The sequence below is a fragment of the Apostichopus japonicus genome, chromosome 7 (genome assembly GCF_037975245.1).
Source record: "Apostichopus japonicus isolate 1M-3 chromosome 7, ASM3797524v1, whole genome shotgun sequence".
Lineage (NCBI taxonomy): Eukaryota > Metazoa > Echinodermata > Holothuroidea > Aspidochirotida > Stichopodidae > Apostichopus > Apostichopus japonicus.
Window position 1 is genome coordinate 22215806 of NC_092567.1, and position 19347 is coordinate 22235152.

Below are 19347 nucleotides of genomic sequence, written 5' to 3' on the forward strand. Positions count from 1 at the left end.
AGAAAAATGACCGAATAAACCCCATGCTATCATTCCCCCGTACTTTTATATCGTTCGTGTGATTTTCATGACATATGTAGCACAGGTAATGCAAAATCAACAACGTACGGTGGCCTATGAAGAATGTTCGAAGTATGATGAAATAATCTCGAAAATTCGGGTTGGAGATCCGAAAATTCGCGATCAGCTGTCAACTTTTGGGCATAAATAATTTGAGACTTCCGCATTAAAAATGCGAAATTTTGAAATAAATCTAATTGAAAGTCCGAGATATTTTTCCCCGTCTTTATCATGCAGAACATGCAAGTAAAAGTTTGCCAGTGTTTTAATCATTTTTGTGGATCATTAAGAAAAAGAACATGTTGCTTATATGCATACAGTGTATGCTTATTCATTCATTCGATAACATTTCTTTAATATAATAAGGCCTACATCAAGATAACCATTATAAAACATATTGTGTTGTTATACCAACACAGGAAGATGTTTTGTAGATAGTTCACAGATAAAACATGCAACAGAACATGCGGGTTAATTGAAGGTTAAGAAGCATGCAAAATGAGCGGTAGGCAACTATATATATATATAGATATATAGGCCTATATACATAGCAAAGCAATGATACTTACACTTTCATGCTGAAATTCATGCGCATGCGTTTTGGATAAGCTCATGCATATGCAGTTTGCATATTTACCATTGGTGAGGTAGTGAGCTGACTGGGAGGGTCGGATGTTACCGAAGACACTTGGTTAGTTAAAGGACCCGTTGCTATGCCTGACGTGGGTGGACCGATGCGGCGAGAGTCGAACTCTCGCCTCAGATTCTGCAAATTACGACAAATGCGTAGCATAGCGCCCTCAACAGGGGCGGGCGTGTGATGAACAGCGTCCCCGGAGGTAAGCATTGGGAATCCCGATGAACCCACCTGGTGGAGCAAAGCGAATTTACATGGGTGACGTCAGACAACAGGATAACAAAGGTGACATGTTTGGGGTGGAAAGCGCTTTTGAAAGCTTCGAACGGAAACGGGTTGGTTAAAATGTTTAGTAATTTATTGGCTTAGTAACTTTACCAGTTCAAGCCTTGCAGGAGTATGTCGATGATGAACAAGATTATCGTCTTCACATTGCACACACATATTCCATTTCGGAATAAAATGGAATTGGGGGGGTACCGGCAACCAGACCCCCCCCTCCCCACATACACACACCTTTGCTTATTAATCCGCTATACGTCAGACGCATTTACCCCTTTCTCGTCGGTAGCAAGACGACGAAAAACTTCCGAGGATATCGTGCAAACAACGAAGTGTATAAAGATTAAACATATATTAACTGATGCAGAAAAAGAGAACACACACATACAAACACAAATAAGCACTGCAAAAGCCACAGAATAATAAATTGAAAGAAAATAGAAAAAAATAAAGAATATTCGATAAAAATATAACATTAAAAGCAGTTGGTTAGATATCAGCAAATAACAACAGCCACAAAACAAAAATAACAACTGCAGCATTAACAAAAGAAAGCATTGTATGTCGATGTCTATACTTTGTATCTATATTCTGAGTGTGATTAATGTTAATAAGTTATATGTAAAGTGTATGGGCTCACGATATGTTTGAAATGGAGTCAAATTTATGAGACTTGGTCATTAAACTTTCCACGATGGCAAATGTGTGGCCGAGTTTTGTTCTGCTAACTTCAATCTTAGTTTGATTTTTCGTAGTCGGTACGGTTAGGGGAGATTGTTCATGAAACATAAACTCCAGTTTTCAAGTACCGCGTTGAGTTTTACTACCAAAATTTACATTCCACCATCCCCCATACCGTATTTGCAATGTGTATGTAATAAATGAAGGGGGGGGGGGGGGGTATTCCGCGATAATTTCTCGTCCCTCACGTGACTGCTTGTAACTCAATAGTTTGCATAACTTGCTGGATATGGTTGACTAGTTGAATAACTTTGTTAATATAACTACAAGGGTATAATTGTTTGGTGGGTAAAACCATTATTTCTTTTGGCAAACGAAACTGGCTGATTTGAGTAAATATTTGTTGCAAGGTTCTAATAGACAGAAGTAGCTCACCTGTCCATATTCTCCTCGCGGGGCCATTGGCATTTCATAACCGGAGCCGGGCGGCGCTAACCCTCGCATTGTCTGCATTTGTTGAAAACGTTCCCTCTTTCGCCATTTAGCTCTTCTGTTTTGAAACCATACCTGTCAAAAATAGATGACATGAAAGAATTGGCGTTATTATGATGATGATTATGAAAGTGCTACTTATCCATCTAAAAAAAAGAAGAAAAAATATCAAATCTTAGCATTTTTATTTTCAATTTGCTACTCCTCATTCAAATAATTTAAAATACCAACGAACAATAACAACGAAATTTAGATGGCACGTGAACAGAATTACATTTGAAACATTAATATAGTAAAATTAACATTTGAAACATCAAAATGCATTCGTCCCTTTTTTGATAACAAAACAAAAACAATAAGAATTCATTTGGTCTTATAAAAATAAAAATGTCAACGGTGACGTATAATAAATACGATAGGCTGAAATATATGTAAATTTATAGATAACACACATAGTATTTCTATTAAGTAAAGTTGATATTCAAATGAGAAGAGTTAAGCTTTTTCATTTACGATAATAAAAAAACGTCTTCGTAAGGAGATTTCAATACAATAAATATGACAATTTGATATTTTTAGAATCTATGTGAAAAAGACATAGACATGCACGAACACCTCCGCACAATTTGAAAATTTGAGAAGAGTATATTCTTTATCCGACCTTTTCTCGTGTTTGTAGCAAATTCTTGCAAAAGCTAGCAAACCCCACGGGGTCAACACCGCGATTTTTTTTTGCTCCTACTTACTTTCTGGTACCGATACATATAAACTTGGACAAACATAACGTTAATTGAACCCTTTGTGAAAGCCGCATATGTTGGATTTAGGATGTCTAACGACACTACACAGAGTTAACCCGGCTGGATCTGTAGCCGACGATCCCCCCATCCCTGCCCCGAGGCGAGCTATGGACGTCTTTTTTTGTTGTTGTAACGTAGCACCCCGGGGGTTCTCCGTAAGCTCGCCTGGGGAAAAACATCTCTCCTAGCGAAGGGAGAAATTTTCCATTCTTGTCACCTGTCAATGTCGCGATGGGCAGCCCGCTTACAGGAAACCTTTTTTTGTGATATCGAACACAAGTGTCTATCAGTCAGTTCTTTATATGTATGTGTGTATGTATGTATGCAGTATGTTTGTATGCAGTATGTATATGCAGTATGTATGTAGGAATGTGTGTATGCATGTATGTATGCAAACCAAACCTATCACATATTTCATGACTTCATACAATGCCCGCTCCTCCCTCCCCTCGTCCGCTCACCCCCACCCCACCCCATCCTGCATAATCAAATTTCAAATAATGTATCCAAGGGCATTACAAGAAAGTCGATAATAACAATAAGACGGGCTCCCCCCTCCTCCGCCCCCCCCCACACAGAAACACACCATTGCCGTCATAGAGCCCCCTCTTGCTAATTACCACAGTCATAACTTATAAATAAAACAATGCGTATAATACACCAACAGGGTAACAGTACTTGTATCAGTATGACTGACCTTTTATAATAAACCAACCAAAACTTTTAAAATCTTTTGTGTTGGTTTTTTATCTTTTCTGTTTCCTTAAACTGTTACAAATTAAAGAATAAAATATTTCCAATTGATTAAAATGCCCCTAGGGTTCCATTTCGTCCTCTAGACGAAGATTTTATGCGGTCATCAAATAAAAATCAATATTAATTCTTAAGGGTTACAAATCAGGTTTTCATTAGTTTGGAACTTTTTTAAATGGCGATAAAAAAAGATATTTATATGTATTTGTAGTTATCAATTTTTTATGGTTTTGTTTCACCAGTTGCTACGATTTGACGAACACGTTAGAATTAAGTCCGGAATTTTTATTTTATTCATCCTAAGGGTATAAATTTCCTTGTTCCAACTTGTAATTGTTCAAAACCAATTTGGATGTTTCGGTTTTTAGAATGAATAATTCCCAGTGGAGAAACAACTTCTCTACAAGCAAGATTGGCTCATCGGAGGCGGTTTGAGACAACAAAAAATATGAGGAAAAAAAAAAAGGAGAGGAGAAAAGGGGCTTAGAGAGACAACGTTTTCGAGTTACACATAAGGCTCAAAAAAGAGAAAATCCCCCCGCCCTTTGATGTCGTTTGAAAAGCATTTTTGTGGGATTCCGTTTCCACCAGCTGGTATATAAGACTTAAGTAGAATATTGATGAAAGATTGGGTAACCCCATGGATTTTGAAAATCGACCAAAACAAGAGGGTCATGTGACCTAGTTTTATAAAGTGATGATGAGGGCGTACAAAAATTAACAATGACGAAAGTAGTAGCCTTTGATGTTTGGAATTGAGCACAGCTATAAATCGATAAACACTCACTGACAATTCAATAAAACATATTATAAACCTCCCAAATAACAAAACAGAAGGAAACATTGTGAACAAAAAATAAAAAAGGCTTTTACACTTTATCAACGTAGTATAATAGCAATAGCAATAGTTTGACAAGGATGAGTTCTCTTTTTCTCCAAAAAGAAAAGGAATTTTTTTTTTTTTAGATTTTCCCGAATTGTTCAGAATTCACCCTTTGAAATTGTCAACAAGTATAGACTAGTTAAGAAATTTAATCCTTTCTGAAAGATTGCCAAATTTGTCATTAAATATTCACTTATTTAAGAGCTATATCTAATCAGACAAGTTTTTAGGGCTAAATGTGTTAATCTCACTCATGACAAAATCCGTCATTAATGTGTACCCTCTTAGAGTTCAAGTACGGGGGTACAACTAGAACTTATCTTGGTTTGAGGGTACGAGTATTAATCCCTATGCGCGAGTCCATGCTCTTAATCGTGCACTGCAGTATCTGTGCTACTATTCAAAATGTCCTGAGAACCATGATTACGAGTACAATTACAATTTCTATTTGATATATGAGTACGCCGCATACGAGTACAAGCTTGGTGAGTACTCAATCTGGCTCTAGAATCTATTTACTAGATTTACAAAATGCCCCAAGTACGCGTGCGCGTGCTACGAGTATAACTTCATGAGTAAATGTATAGCGATTTTCAAATAGCACTATGAACACACACTTACTACAAGTCGGTTGCGTCACTCTACAGTGTTCAACTTAACTGCAATGTGTTTGTGCTAAGTGCGAAAATCAGACAAAAACGTTAGGTGAAGAAATAAAAGTAAAACATATCAATTTTTCAAGTCTGAATAGATTCGGAGAAAACAGGATATATTGTCGCGTGTCTTACTTTTATCTGTCTGTCTGTCTTGTTTTTTTTTTTAAATATTATCTTGATTTGTAAGAAACTAGCGATAAACATGATTCACGTAATATGCTTATCTCTCTGCGCTATGTTATAGCTGGTAGCATTTGCACGTCTAACATTCGAAGACGTGATTCCTCTATCAATGATTAATCAAAGCTCATTATAAACAAATACAATGAATTAATGATGGCTCCCGTGTGTAGATTTAGAAAAAGACGTACCCATATTTTTAGTTTCAAATATCTACGACACTAACATGCTACGTATAGTGTGTCTTCTGTTACTTTCATTTTCTTACGAATTTATGAAACATAAACTTTTCTCTTTTAAATTAGATCATTTACATATAACCTCAGCTCTTTCCAAGGGAATTTGCAATACTGTATGGCAGACGCACCATGGTCGTGATCACGTGTTCGCGGTCATGACTTAAGATGACTGGGGTGGGGGGGGGGGACTGGGGGTGCACACGACTTTGCTCACAAATATGTCACAGAGAATTTCAACTCTTTCTATTTCTTCTTTTTGCTTCCTTTTTTCTTTCTAATTCTTCTTTTTTTGGAGCAAATTCTTGAATGGATCCTTGTACTTTTTTGAAACACTATTTCTTTGATACACCGAGTTTTCCAGAAGCATCTGTCTTAACTCCGACTCATCCTTTTGTCTCAAGAAACTCCGCGCGACAACAGAATCAGCGGGTAAGTTCCGTCATTCTTTCCCGACATCGTCTCTTGTTTCATAACTGGCTCCTCTGCCCCCAAAACATAGAGAAAACATGACTAAAAATCATGTTCCCTTTAGGACCACCCTGTGACAGTGGGTCAATTGTTTCGTTTTTACTAAGCCTAATTTGGCGGTGCCCTGTATATAGTCAGCAGATGGGTGCATATAGATGGGGGATAAAAACATGCGCGCCAAATATGAAACTTCTACGACCTAAGGTAAAAACCTTATACTATAATATCCCATCTGTTAGACGAAGGTGGACGAGAACTTGCAAACAACAGTAGATGTATGTATTATATAAAGGTTAAAACAGCCCTAAAGGAGGTGGGTGTGGCTGGGATGGGGTTTGGGTTTGGTGGAGACCATTTCACGTTGATGACGTTTAAATGAAAATGATAAATTGCTATTTAAAGGAAGTTGTAATCAATTAGTGTAGAAGACTGTTGTTGTACATTTTTACAAGTGAAACTCGAAAATTTAGGAACTTTCCTTTTCGTTTCTGCTAGCACGTAAATTTGTTAAATGCAATTTTTTTAAATTAAAATTAACCACTTCCTATGTTTTCCTATGTAAAGGTTGATGCTTAAAGGGGCAAAAAATATAGCCACGTCCTCCCTATGCTATGCATGTACCTCTACATATTTAGCATTGTAACGATAGACTATACGTTTGAAGTAAAAAAAAAGGAAAAGCTCATTTCTTTCATGGCAATATGACAGAGAGACTGAGATAACGAGAGGCAGAGAGATCAACCTTATAAAACAGAGAGAAAGTTGGAGAGATCCAAAAAACAATCCAACATACACTCAAAAAAAGGAACAAAAGAAAGAAAGACAATGTACTAATTAATTGGTGATTAACATCTCTGTAGTCAGTAGTGTGTGGAATATGGTCAATGGTGTATGGTCAACAACTGCCTATTGCTTCTTAAGATCAAATGATCTGAGCATGCGCAGTTGCATCACATAATTGGTTTTATTTGCTAATACACGTGATGTATAATTAACGTGTACAAGAAACCTTACATTAATGACGGAGACCAAACAAAGCTAAATTCAATGATATAAAAAGAAAACTCCGACATTTCAGGTTATGTTTTTTGGTGGAGACCAAACAGAGAGGTTGTTTGCGGTATTATCGAAAATGAAGGATTCCACCTGCGAATGAAGTGGTCTCTGATCGCGCCAAGAGGGCTCCGGTTACCCCCACCCCTCTGAATCAACGGGAAGCTTGTCAAAAATGACATATTCAAAAAGTTCCCGTGAAACGTGACAATTTTCTGACTTTACAACTTGATGGAATTTGAGACAGATTAGAAAGCTGTTCAAACATGTAGAAAGTTGTAATGGATTCGATTGCGAGCAAATATTTAGAGATAAAGACACCTTGCTTTGAAAATATTTCAAACACATTTAATGGGTAAATCGACCAAAAACAATACTACGGATATGATTCGGTGATGCAAAAAGGATCTGTTAAGGGTGTAAAATTGATTCTAAAGACCTACCGTATATACCTTATAGTAATAGAGAGCCCATGTCTTTAGATTTGTATGAAGGTCGAACCATACAGCCTATAGTATAGGCCTTTAGGTTCAAACAATAAATATCGTTGGAGGAGGAGAAGGGGAGGAGGAGGAGGAGGAGGAGGAGGAGGAGGAGGAGGAGGAGGAGGAGGAGGAGGAGGAGGAGGAGGAAGAGGGGGAGGCGCAATACAGAGGAGAATTGTAAAGTTTTATAGTAGGAATAATGCAGCAGAACTTCAGGTTGATTTGCTAGAAAATGTTTTCTCTTCTAAATTTGATAGACTGCCAATTTATACAAATCTTTTATTTCATGATTACATATGAATCATAAAAAAATATAAACAAATTCTCCCTGATAATAGCAAACGTTTGTGACGACGAGTTTTCGTTCTAACGTTTTTTTTTTAATCAAGTATAGGCCTAGAAAGATTTGGTAGATAATTTCAAAAGATTAGAGAGAAAACTTAAACAGTTAGATTGAATTTTCACTCTACTGAAATAAGAGAGTGAACAAATAAACAGATGGAAGGGACACATATAGTATCTTCATAGTAAAAATCATATAGTCGAAGCTTACCTGAACACGGGCCTCGGTCAAATCGCACCGCAGTGCTAGCTGTTCCCGCATGTAGACATCAGGATAGTGTGTCCTCTGGAAGACCTTTTCCATTTCTTCTAATTGGAAACTGGTGAACGTTGTCCTGTTACGTCGCTTCTTCCGCTTGCTGTCGTCACCACCCGAATTTTTCCCATCATCCTTTTCACTCCGTGCGTCGTCATTGTCCGGGTCGTCCGATTTCGTCGATTGCGCGTCCGTGTTGTTATTATTCGAACTGTCTTCGTTCTTCTCCGCGATGGTGACATCGGTATCCTCTGACCGTTGCTTTTCGGACGGACTGGTAGCAGCGGTGGGATTGGATAAATGGTGTTCACCGTGGGACTGTACACTAGGAACTGAAGAGGGCGTCATTTCTTCGTTTTGAAAGGAATCTATAAATACAAATCAAAAAAGATAGAAAACAAATCAATGATGCATGACATTATATCTACAAAACGAAAATATGTTTCCAACAATGAAAGAAATTTCGCTCAGTTTTGACGTTAGCAATTTGAACGTCGTAATCCTGAGAGAACGTGATAAAGTTTGTAGTTTGAATGTTGGGATATGAATACACATGCATGAAAGCGAGTAAAATTAATCATATATTGGCGGCTCCGATGTCGTTTAGTTTCGATATAGAATCTTTGAAATTCTTTAAATTATCATGGATATTTCAAAGACATAAATGGAATAAATATTAACTACTTTCGAGAAGATGAAAATAAAAACAGCTCAGAAATGTCATCTACTTAATATATTCTTAATTTTCTTTCTTGTTAATAAACTTTCTTCATTTCGTTAAATGACCAATTTTTGTTTAATTAATTACTGTGAAAAGTAAACAAAACAGTAAAAAACAATATTCCATGTCGCATCGACACATAAACAGAATCTACTTTGTGAAAATTGGCAAATTTCGCTGTTATATAAATTATAAATACTGCACTATATATATAGCTTCAAATATTATTATAAGTATTGATGACTTTACAACTTGAAATGAGTAACATTAATTCGTAAAATGTATTTCATTTGTCTGAAGATAGGTACAAATAAATGGCTTTCCAGCAAACCAAACACACACACACAGACATATACGCTTCGAAGTTTCGCAACAAAACAAAAGTTTCCACTATTGAATCTTCCTAATTCAAATTTTCATATTACAGACTGTTAATAAAAACGACAATACAGCGTAATTACATAACTACTATACTAAACAACCACAATCACTGAGCTTTCTAAACGAAGCCAGTTTCGTTTCTTGAAGGTAACGTTACCACTTAGAGATAAAGGCGTATACCACAGAATCACTTCAACACCGCTGTCGTTTCAAAAGATAAACCGAGATAGAATACGTTGTAAAACAGTATAATGAATAGTAATTTTATGTCTGGAATGAACATCATTAATTGCCATAATTTGTAACTTTAATATTTGATACTTTAACCTTTTTGCTGCAGGGAGACAAATTTCCATATTCTTATGGACGAAATAAATATATATATCTTATCTATATGTAGAATCAACCGTTTTACCGTTACACATCGGATATGGCTTGTCGTATATAAATAATGTAAAAAAAAACTTCACACTCGACCCGCATACAAGTACCAAGGCTAATAACTATTTCGTTTGTACGGTACTTTCTCTTCCATATCACAAAATGGTTTCGGTCGACAACAAAAGTTTACATGTTTTCTCTGTGGATAGGAATAGCTTTTGTGGTAATATCACCATAACTATACCGTTACACCTATTTGTCGAATTCCAAACAAATAGCCAAAAATATACACGGGAGGAAAAGTTTTACGATATGGTACAAAAAAATTATTCACAAAGAGGATTTTCAGCATATTCATAATTAAGAATGCGAAAGGGGGAGGTGTATGCGTTTTTCAACTACATGGTTTACCGTGAAAAAAAAAATTGTGTGTCACTGTGAATAGTTTGAGGTTTTATGACAGCAAAATAAATTGAAAAAAAAAATCAATGTTAAAATGATAAATGAAGAAAAGTATACATGCAAAATGTATTTTAATGCTAAGATTTTTTTAAATAAATTCTTAAAAGTAGTAATGTTGTTGGCCACACTATGACATAAATGGAAGTTCCTGTTGTAATTTTAAATTTCTTTTAGATCTAAAGAGAAATTCTTCAAAGTTGATTGTACTGACACCATGAAGATATATAGAACGCTAAAAATAGTAATACATATTTTGTTAATGATAAAAAAAAATACAAAGATATCCTTAGATGAAAATATTAAGGGATAGTCTGAAGAGCAAATAAAAACAAGAGACCAACGCCAATGAAATATTTGAATTTTTGATAAAGAATTCTCGTAAAATATAACAATAAATTAATTAATTCATAATACAAATTCAACTTGATGGTTAGAAAAGCACTTGCCATTTCTTTCTTCGGCCTCACCAAATAGGTATTTTAAGCGAGTCACCAATTTTTTTTTTTTTTTCATTTTTTTTTTTTATAAAGAATACAAAAGAAGATATTCTGCCAACCATTATGTCTGTGCAAAGTGTACCTCATGACTACTCATATTACCTCGTGAAGATGAGAATTGAATTCGTTTTGTTTAGGGGGGGGGGGGGGGTTGTGTGAAGGAGAGGGTGACGTTGATGAATGTTAAAATGTGTAGATGGAAATGAAGCATTTTCATATTTTTGCAAGAATTACATCTTTTTATGATTTTTTTTAACGGGACAAATGGTACCAGGCTGTTACTATGGTAATCGCGCGAGGGTACACTTGGGGTTTAAAGGTCACATGTGGTCCACAAGTGATTAATAAAAACATCTGAAGTGGTCGTCGGACCCCATGGTAAGAGGATAATTGGTAATTGTTTTAACAAATATGAAATTAATAAAAAAGAACATCATCTATAAACTTCACAAAGGTATTATTATTTAATATTATTATTATTATTATTGAGTGATTATCTAAAACGATACCTTATCTGAAAATAAAGTAAAAACAATTTATGAAATTTGAAGAAAAAACAAACAAATCAAAGGTGTATTAAGTACGGTATTATATGAGTCCGGTCGAGATTAAATATTATTACCATTATTCCAAAATTTGCCAGTAAAGCTCAAATAATTGTAAAATTATCATTTACTTTAATGGTCATTTTCTGCAGGCTGAATACCCTCAAATACTCACACAATAAAATGTGTGAGTTAAGGAATGATTTGGAGCGCCCGGAATATGCAGGAATGTACATTTGAAATCTTTTAGCACTTTTTAGCATCCTCCACCCCCCCCATCCATCCCCATACGGGACACTGGACAGAACACTTTTCAACAACTTTTGGAGTACAGAAATATAATTAAAAGCAACAGCAACAAAGAAACATAAATACCTTTAACAGGCATTTTTTTTTATAAATTCTATATATTTGTTTTTAAGGAAGGGGTTGGTGGATGGGGAGGGGGGGGGGTTGGTTGGATCTTTCGTTCTTAATTTTGTTGTTGTTTCAAAAATGGAAAATCAACCAAATAACTGTAATTTATAGGAAGATTAAAAACATGAAAAAAAAAGAATCACTGACCAAGATGAATAAATCCTCTATACGAAAATCTTTACCAAGAAAATAAATAAATAAAAAATTAGTTGGTAAAAACTCTGTGAATAAGTCTACTGACGAGCATGGTTAAAAATCCATCTGGAGGATTGTGAAGAGGAGGGGAAGAAAGGAACGAGAAAGCGAGGGTGGGGGAAGATAGAGAGAGGGGGGGGTCCGTGAAAGAACCCCGTTTTACGGAACATAGTATTAAAAGTATAGACACTGTGGTATAACAAAAGTTTTATGTAGTAGGCACCATAAAATAAATATTATTTATATCAGTTTTGTTTCTTGAATAGTAACAAAATTGGATGGGCATAATTAGAAATTTCACTTGTTAATTAGAAATTACTAACTATAACTAATCGAATAAAATGAGCCAGAATTGAACATTATTCCTTATGTCATATTATTGTTATCATTATTATTATTATTTTCGTTTGGGAGGGGGGGGGGGGTTGGGAGGGTGGAAGAGGGAGACTTTAATGTGATAATTTGGTTAATATGGAATTATATATATATATATTAAAAAAAAATTAAAATTGAGAACATTTATATTAAAAACAAGGAAAATAAAAGGATGTGTTCCCATTCGATGTTACAGTCATCATGTCATTGGAACTGAGTTATATTATCACTATGGTTACAATTGTTCTTAGGCTCACAAATTTATGACGCACCCCAACCACTCCCTCCCCTTATTTCCCAACCCCAAATTGATTGTTTAACCTTTTTCTTACAACTTGAAATATGACCAAAAACACACACACAAGTACAACATTTCTTAAGTAATTCAAATAACAGAAATTTCGCCAATAAACCGCTGCATTGTTGATTGCGTTATTCGAGAATTCATGAGGGAGCATCACAAATGTTGTACGAATGTCAATAAATGTGTACACTAACCGCGTCGTGTTTTATATGCAAAATATCGCTGTAAATACTGTACTGTGTTTGAAATAGGGAACGGCATATTATTACTGCGATAAAAGTATAGGAGAAAGAAATATGACGATATCGGGTATAAAATAGAAAGATTTTTTTTTAAATATTTTATCATCCTGCAGCGCTCAATTTTACGGTATAGGGTTAATTTCCTTTAATTTAGAGTTTACGAGATATATAACAGGTTATTCGTTGGGACACGACAGGCATGCAGCTCCCGTTCATTTGTCGGTCAAAGGTCTCGTTATGGGATTGAATTAAGCACATGATTTACGAAAAAAAGCAACAACATCGCAAAACATAATGATAGTGAAATGATAGCAACTTATTAGAAAATATTTCAGTTTTAGATTGATATTCTTTATCTAGATTTCTGTCAAATATCAGCTTGAATCGAATATTGGATTTTAAACAAACACACACACAGACACACGCACACAAAACTGTGTGTAGTCCAAAAATCCGCGTAGGTTTGATAAAAAAAATTATCATCAACTCTTGTCTTTCAATTTTGTCCATTGAATTTGCTATATTAAATGTATAATAGTCAAACGAACATTTACAAAATTAAATTACCGCGGTAGTGATTGTTGCTAAGAAGAAAAAAAAAATGTGCTGAATGGGAACAACAAAAAGTTAATAAAATTGAAAACAAAAAAGTTAAATGTTTACGATTGTCATGGGTATACAAAACCCTGCCAATAAACAGTTAGAGAACAGTTTATTTCGTAACTTGCCTATTGTCTGGTTATTCTTAATAGATCAATTTTAATTTCTTTTCAAAGCCTCACCAAAAAAGGTAACTTTACAAATTTAACAAATAGCATGCCCATAGAGAGCTTACTAGTGTAGTGCGGCACCGCTTTATGGTCGGTGTAAACTACAAATTTCATAACCCTAATTACAATGGAACAGCTTATGTACATTCAAATAACGTTACAATGATTATATGATTTACTTTGAAATTCTTACAAACAAACAAAGTTATGTCAGACTTATAAACTAAGTAAGGTATTTTTCTTTAAATAATGAATGTGTATGTAATGTTTAAACCTTTCAAAAACACATCAAAAATATAAAATAATTATTAAAACAAAGAAAGAAGAAGACGTTTAAGTTAACGAACTAAAAAACAAACGAAAACATCAAAGTGAAAATATAGGTATATAAATATTTTCTTACCGTTTCCTTCGTTAAAATATGGAAATTGGCTCACAAAGTCTGAAATAATCATCTTGTTTTCCAAACAAACGGTTTTGGCTAGCGGTGAGTGAGAATAGGATAAGAAAAGATAGATATTGTCGTCCCAGTAAACTTCTTTAAAAATTGGTGTCTATCGTTAAACGTATACTTGTCAACAATGAAACCCAACCCGCAATTCACAATGATAAAAATCTCGTTTTTCGCCTAACGATTATATCACAACTTGGGGAGAAGGAGGTGTACGTTGGCCGCTCGCTGTCTCGGTTGTGTGACCTGTCGCGAAACTGTAAACTTTATCTCCAAGTTGGTTAACACTTCGTAGCTTTTTTTTTACGACTTTCAGACATGCGCCCCCGATTTTGTATTTTAAATATACATAACTATGCGCCACTCGATAGCTCAACAGACCATAATTATATCTGCTATAGTATTTAGGTATGTACTTTGTCGCTGCGCGTTGTGATAACCAATTAGCCTTCTTAGTATAGAAGGTAGAATGGATGGTTTATTGCTAAGCCCCAAACAGGTTGATACTCAAGTGTGCCATATGTCCGTAAAACGGGTTGGACTTTATACCCATAGACAAAAAAAAAAAAAAAAACCGTATCCTTAACATCTCTATTTTTTTTCCTCTATTTTGAGGGGGGAAGAAACTAAATAACAGGAAGTGGGAACAAGGGATTATATCAAAATGAGGAAAAATCTCTCTACACGTAGAGAGAGACAAGTTAAATTGTATTCACGATAGGTTGGCTAGTATTGAGTAAATAAATTAAGAGGTTGAACACAAATTGACATAAAATATCAGAAGCTATATTACAGGGTGGAAAATAGGCCTATGGAGTGTAGAATCAATCAGTTTATGGGCGGAAATGTACCAAAGATAACATCTTAGACCAAAAGGAGAGAGATAAGGAGAAAGAGAGAGGAAAAAGAACAAGTGTATTTTCTTGCCGGAAGTAGGGTCAGCAATTTTTTGAAAATAGATTTTATATAGTAAGGAGTGGAATATAGAAGAAAAATAAAAAGAGGGGGGGGGGTTGATTATAGAGTCTAATGAAAACAACATCTGAAATTTTCAGGAAGAAGAAAATATACAAAAGAGAGCAAAGGAAGTTTGTGGGAATATGATATGAGTAAAAAGGACCGGAAGTCGGAAAACAAAGGCATTTGAAATTGTACTAATCAGTGAAAAGACAAAGAAAAACAAAGAAAACGGGATTACAAACAGGAAAACTTAATTATAGTGTATTGATAGAAAAACATTTTGTAGCGGATGTTTAGTGAGGTTAGTATACGTAATCATATAATATAACTCAAACTTTCAGAGTAATTTATGTCAATTTTGGAAGACAACAACTTGAAGAAACAGACTTTAATTCGATACTCTTATTGGCATAATACTGCTGTTACGTTGCCGCAAGCATTTTAAGTGGTTGCATCAATAGCATGCAGGCTTAGTAGTAACGGTGCAACAGCATGAGTACGAGTACAACAGCATGAGTACACCAGTATGAGTGCAACAATGTGAGTATGAGTACAGCCGTATGAGTATGAGTACAACAGCATGGGTATAACAGGCATGAGTACGAGTACAACAGTATGAGAACGAGTACAACAGTATGAGTATGAGTGCAACAGCATGGGTACAACAGCATGAGTATGAGTACATCAGTATGAGTACGAGTGCAACAGCATGAGTTCGAGTATACAACAGTATGAGTACAGTAGTATTCCCCTCCATGTGGGTACAAATACAAAGCTATTAACAGGAGTCCGGTGAATGGATTAACATTTCCGATTCCTTATCCCCATTTACTTCTTGATTCACTTGTTTGTTACTATTGTTGTTTTTTACATAAAATAAAGTATAGGGTATAAGTGTTCTTGTATAGCCTCAAGAACACCATGTACAATAGTTGAAGAAAAGCATGGTCCGAACATTTCTCCTCCCATGTACACCTAAACTCCCCCCTCCCTCCCTCCCTCCCTCCCCCTACTTTGTTTTCCTAACCCATTTTCAAAAAGTCAGATATATGCACCAACAACTTGTTTGATGAAACACAATTGTTCTCATTTAAAATGATTTTAAATTGAAGCGATAGTTTATTCGCGATGTACCGTAGTTTATCTTTACTCAGTCTGATTGGTTAATCGATTAACCGTTGCTACCGATTAGTGTTCAGATAAATGTTATCGCTTGCTTAGTTTATTTGGCTTCTCAGCTTATGATCATACTCGATGCCTGGTATACATCCGTATCCTAACATTGACTGTGTGGTGTTACAGTTTGATTTACCGGCTATATGTAAAGTATACGGTGTAGGCTACGTTTAAAGGGTGATGTGAGACACAAAATTCAAATCAACCGTTACTACCAAATGGTGTTATGATGGTGTTATCGCTTGCTATAGTTTATTTAGCTTCTTAGCTTATGATATAATGGTTACCTGGCTTACATTGACTGTGTGGTCTTACAATTTGATTTACCGGCTATATGTATAGTATACGGTATAGGCTATACCGTTAAAGGGTGACGTGCAACACAACATTCAAATATAATATGTTGTAGATTGTTAAAAGACACTGATGTTCAGGTTATATTTCTATAACACTTTTACATTTTAGGGAATGACCATGTAAACAATATGAGGCTCATCAATTAAAGTAGCTGGACTACTAAGTCTAACGAACAGACCATTATATCAATGTCCTCCTGTGAATGCAACATACAACTCAATTAGAATATCTAAGAATCAATGACCTTACATAACATGTTTGGTTAACATTAACGTTTAGACATCCAATGGCCGTGACGTCATCATCAGTTTAACCTTAAAGGAGCATTCCGGAGATTTATCATATATTAAAGGACAATATTTTTTATATTTAAAATTTGGACAATGGCATTTGGAAATATAAAGTCATCCTTTTACGCGATACACTTGCACTGTGACATGATTAAATCCATCTTAATTATCTTGGCAGCCTACTTCCGGGCTGGACATCCCGGATGTTAAAGGACCATGACACCTTCAGCTATAGAGTTATTTCCGACACCCATATAATTAAGATCCGTTCAACTCACAAACAACATCGCCATTTTGTTTTCTTTCAAACTTTAGCAGTATCAAGAGTTTGATTAATTTTCTTTCTTTTTGGCCGCATTCACTTGAAATAATAATTTTCTCTAAATTATTATTATAATAAAAATAATTTAATGACCAACCTCGATTTCTTTCCTTGATTTTTATTCTGTCACAGCTTTATTATTATTATTATTATTATTTTTTGCAAGATAATTTAGGAAACAAACCCCTCACTTTTTAAAGATATTTATCCTAAATGTTTTAATTATTGAGTAGTATACTGTGATATTCGACAGACTGCTTTAATTTTACAGTTGTTTCTCAATTTAAATATATATACAGAGTGCCATATATACAACATACACACGGTTTTCTTGTAGTATCTTTTTCATGCAGTCCTGAAATCCTTAACATCATATATTATGAAACAAGGCAATAACAGGTCCAGGATGATATCAATTATATATGTTTACATTTGATCGGTGCCAAAGAGTGATTTAGAAATTCACAATGATCACGAGCAGGTCTTTGATATCGTTAAGTATGTCTTTTCATTCTGAGTGTGTTTGAAACTGGATTAGATATAATTATGATACATTGTTTTGTTACCCTTAACAGATAAATAGTCGCTTATATCCATTCTATATACAATCTAGACGTAATTTAAGTTATCTATGTATTTTTTTGGGGTGGGGTGGGGGGGGGGTTGGGGGATTTGATTGGTTATTGTTTTTGTCAATTGTTTTAGTGGGAGGGAGACGTATGTTAATTCCCTTAATATAAAGGTTTTTAGTGAAGTGAACATGTAATAGGGGAAATTTTGACAATTTAAATAAATGGTAACTCCAATGGGGAAGGTTTTCGCCTTTTTGTGTTTTATGCTGTGATTCGTCTTAGCTCAAGAGGGACGAGGTGTCCATATTGCGTGAAGAAGGTATGTTATATGAAGGGGCAACAAAATTCCTCTATTTGTTAGGGTTTCGATCCTAAAATTTATGCTGAAATCCAAACACCCCTCCCCCACCCCCCTACCACGTTATCCTCCCTCTTTAATGCTAGTATATGGACCAGTAGGGTATACATCCTGTGAGGGGATCTCAATTGGTGACTCCTGCGAAAGATTATAATTCTGGCCAGTGTAAAACAGTAAAACATTCGCCCCTACAGTCTTGCACAAATGGGCACCAAGGCTCCTAAGATTGAACACTGCATGAAAGCATTCTGCACAAATGTGAAATTTTGGGGTCTGTATGGCCTTTTGCTCCTTCTCTCGCCCTCTTTAAAACACATGATTGAACAGGCCCTGGTAAAGCTAGGCAACCTTGTTAGATAATATCATTCTCTATGTATACTAATACTCGCTATATATATATGCCTATACATCCTTCTCCTACATATACTATAAAGGCTATAGTCGAGCAAATCAGTTTATAAGATATATTCGTCATTTAGCCTCTGAAGAAGATCCTGCTAGGATCGAAACGTCAGGCCAACTTACTATAACACAAGATATATTCGTGAATATTCAAAAGTTCTATATTCGAACTATACGCATGATCAGTTAATGTCTTCACTTCTTCGTTGTACGGGTCTATACAAACACACACATATATCTATATACCTATGTAGTATAGACACTGTACATTGAAGAGGAAATTGTACCATGTGACGTCACTGGTTGGCATAATTCCCTTTGTCCATACGTATTAACAATGAACAATGACAGTACATCAATCAAAAGTATATGTTGATGATAAAGACAAAACAAGGTGAAAGTTAATAAATATTTCCCCGAGACATTCCAATTGGACAATCCGATACACTGTTTCCTCCTATGTTTTCTACTCTCTCATCTTTTAATTGCCTGATCCCATATTTATCTAGCAGCAGGTACTGAGATGGTCCCATCTTGTGGTGGGACAGCAGCGCGAGATACACCGATTTCTCAAACTGAGAGATGTCCAATCTAGTTTGCTATCTTCGAACAGGTGAATTATCTACGGTAAAAAGTTGGTGCCATGAATGAAATATCATATATATATCTTAAAATTTGCAAGGTTGGAATTAACCGGTGTGTCCATGATCTAGTTTTCACAATTCGTTATCATAGGGAATGGGGTCATGATGCTTCGAAGTTGCATGTTGGTTTTGGCTGTAAGTTGCGAACATTCTGACAAAGTCATGAATATTAATTTCTGGTTGGATACAACTCCAATCTAACAGAGAGGTACATATGCGGCTGTAACAAAGGGCAGGGGGTGGATGGGGGAAGGATGG

At 35.4% G+C, this 19347-nt stretch overlaps 1 protein-coding gene across 3 annotated transcripts in view; it reads right to left on the reverse strand.

Moving 5' to 3' along the window:
• Window positions 1–19347, reverse strand: part of LOC139969760 (aristaless-related homeobox protein-like) — a 65741-nt gene that overhangs the window by 3153 nt on the left and 43241 nt on the right. Inside the window, exons 1-4 of one of the 3 annotated variants that reach the window (XM_071974993.1) lie at window positions 13961–14522; window positions 8223–8635; window positions 2096–2227; window positions 698–928 (exon numbers count right to left, since the gene is read on the reverse strand). In XM_071974993.1, the coding sequence (XP_071831094.1) occupies window positions 698–928; window positions 2096–2227; window positions 8223–8635; window positions 13961–14012 (828 nt within the window). In that variant the 5' untranslated portion in view covers window positions 14013–14522. Of the gene's footprint in view, window positions 1–697; window positions 929–2095; window positions 2228–8222; window positions 8636–13960; window positions 14523–19347 lie in introns of those variants that run through there. The other 2 variants (XM_071974991.1, XM_071974992.1) reach the window with 2 other exon arrangements.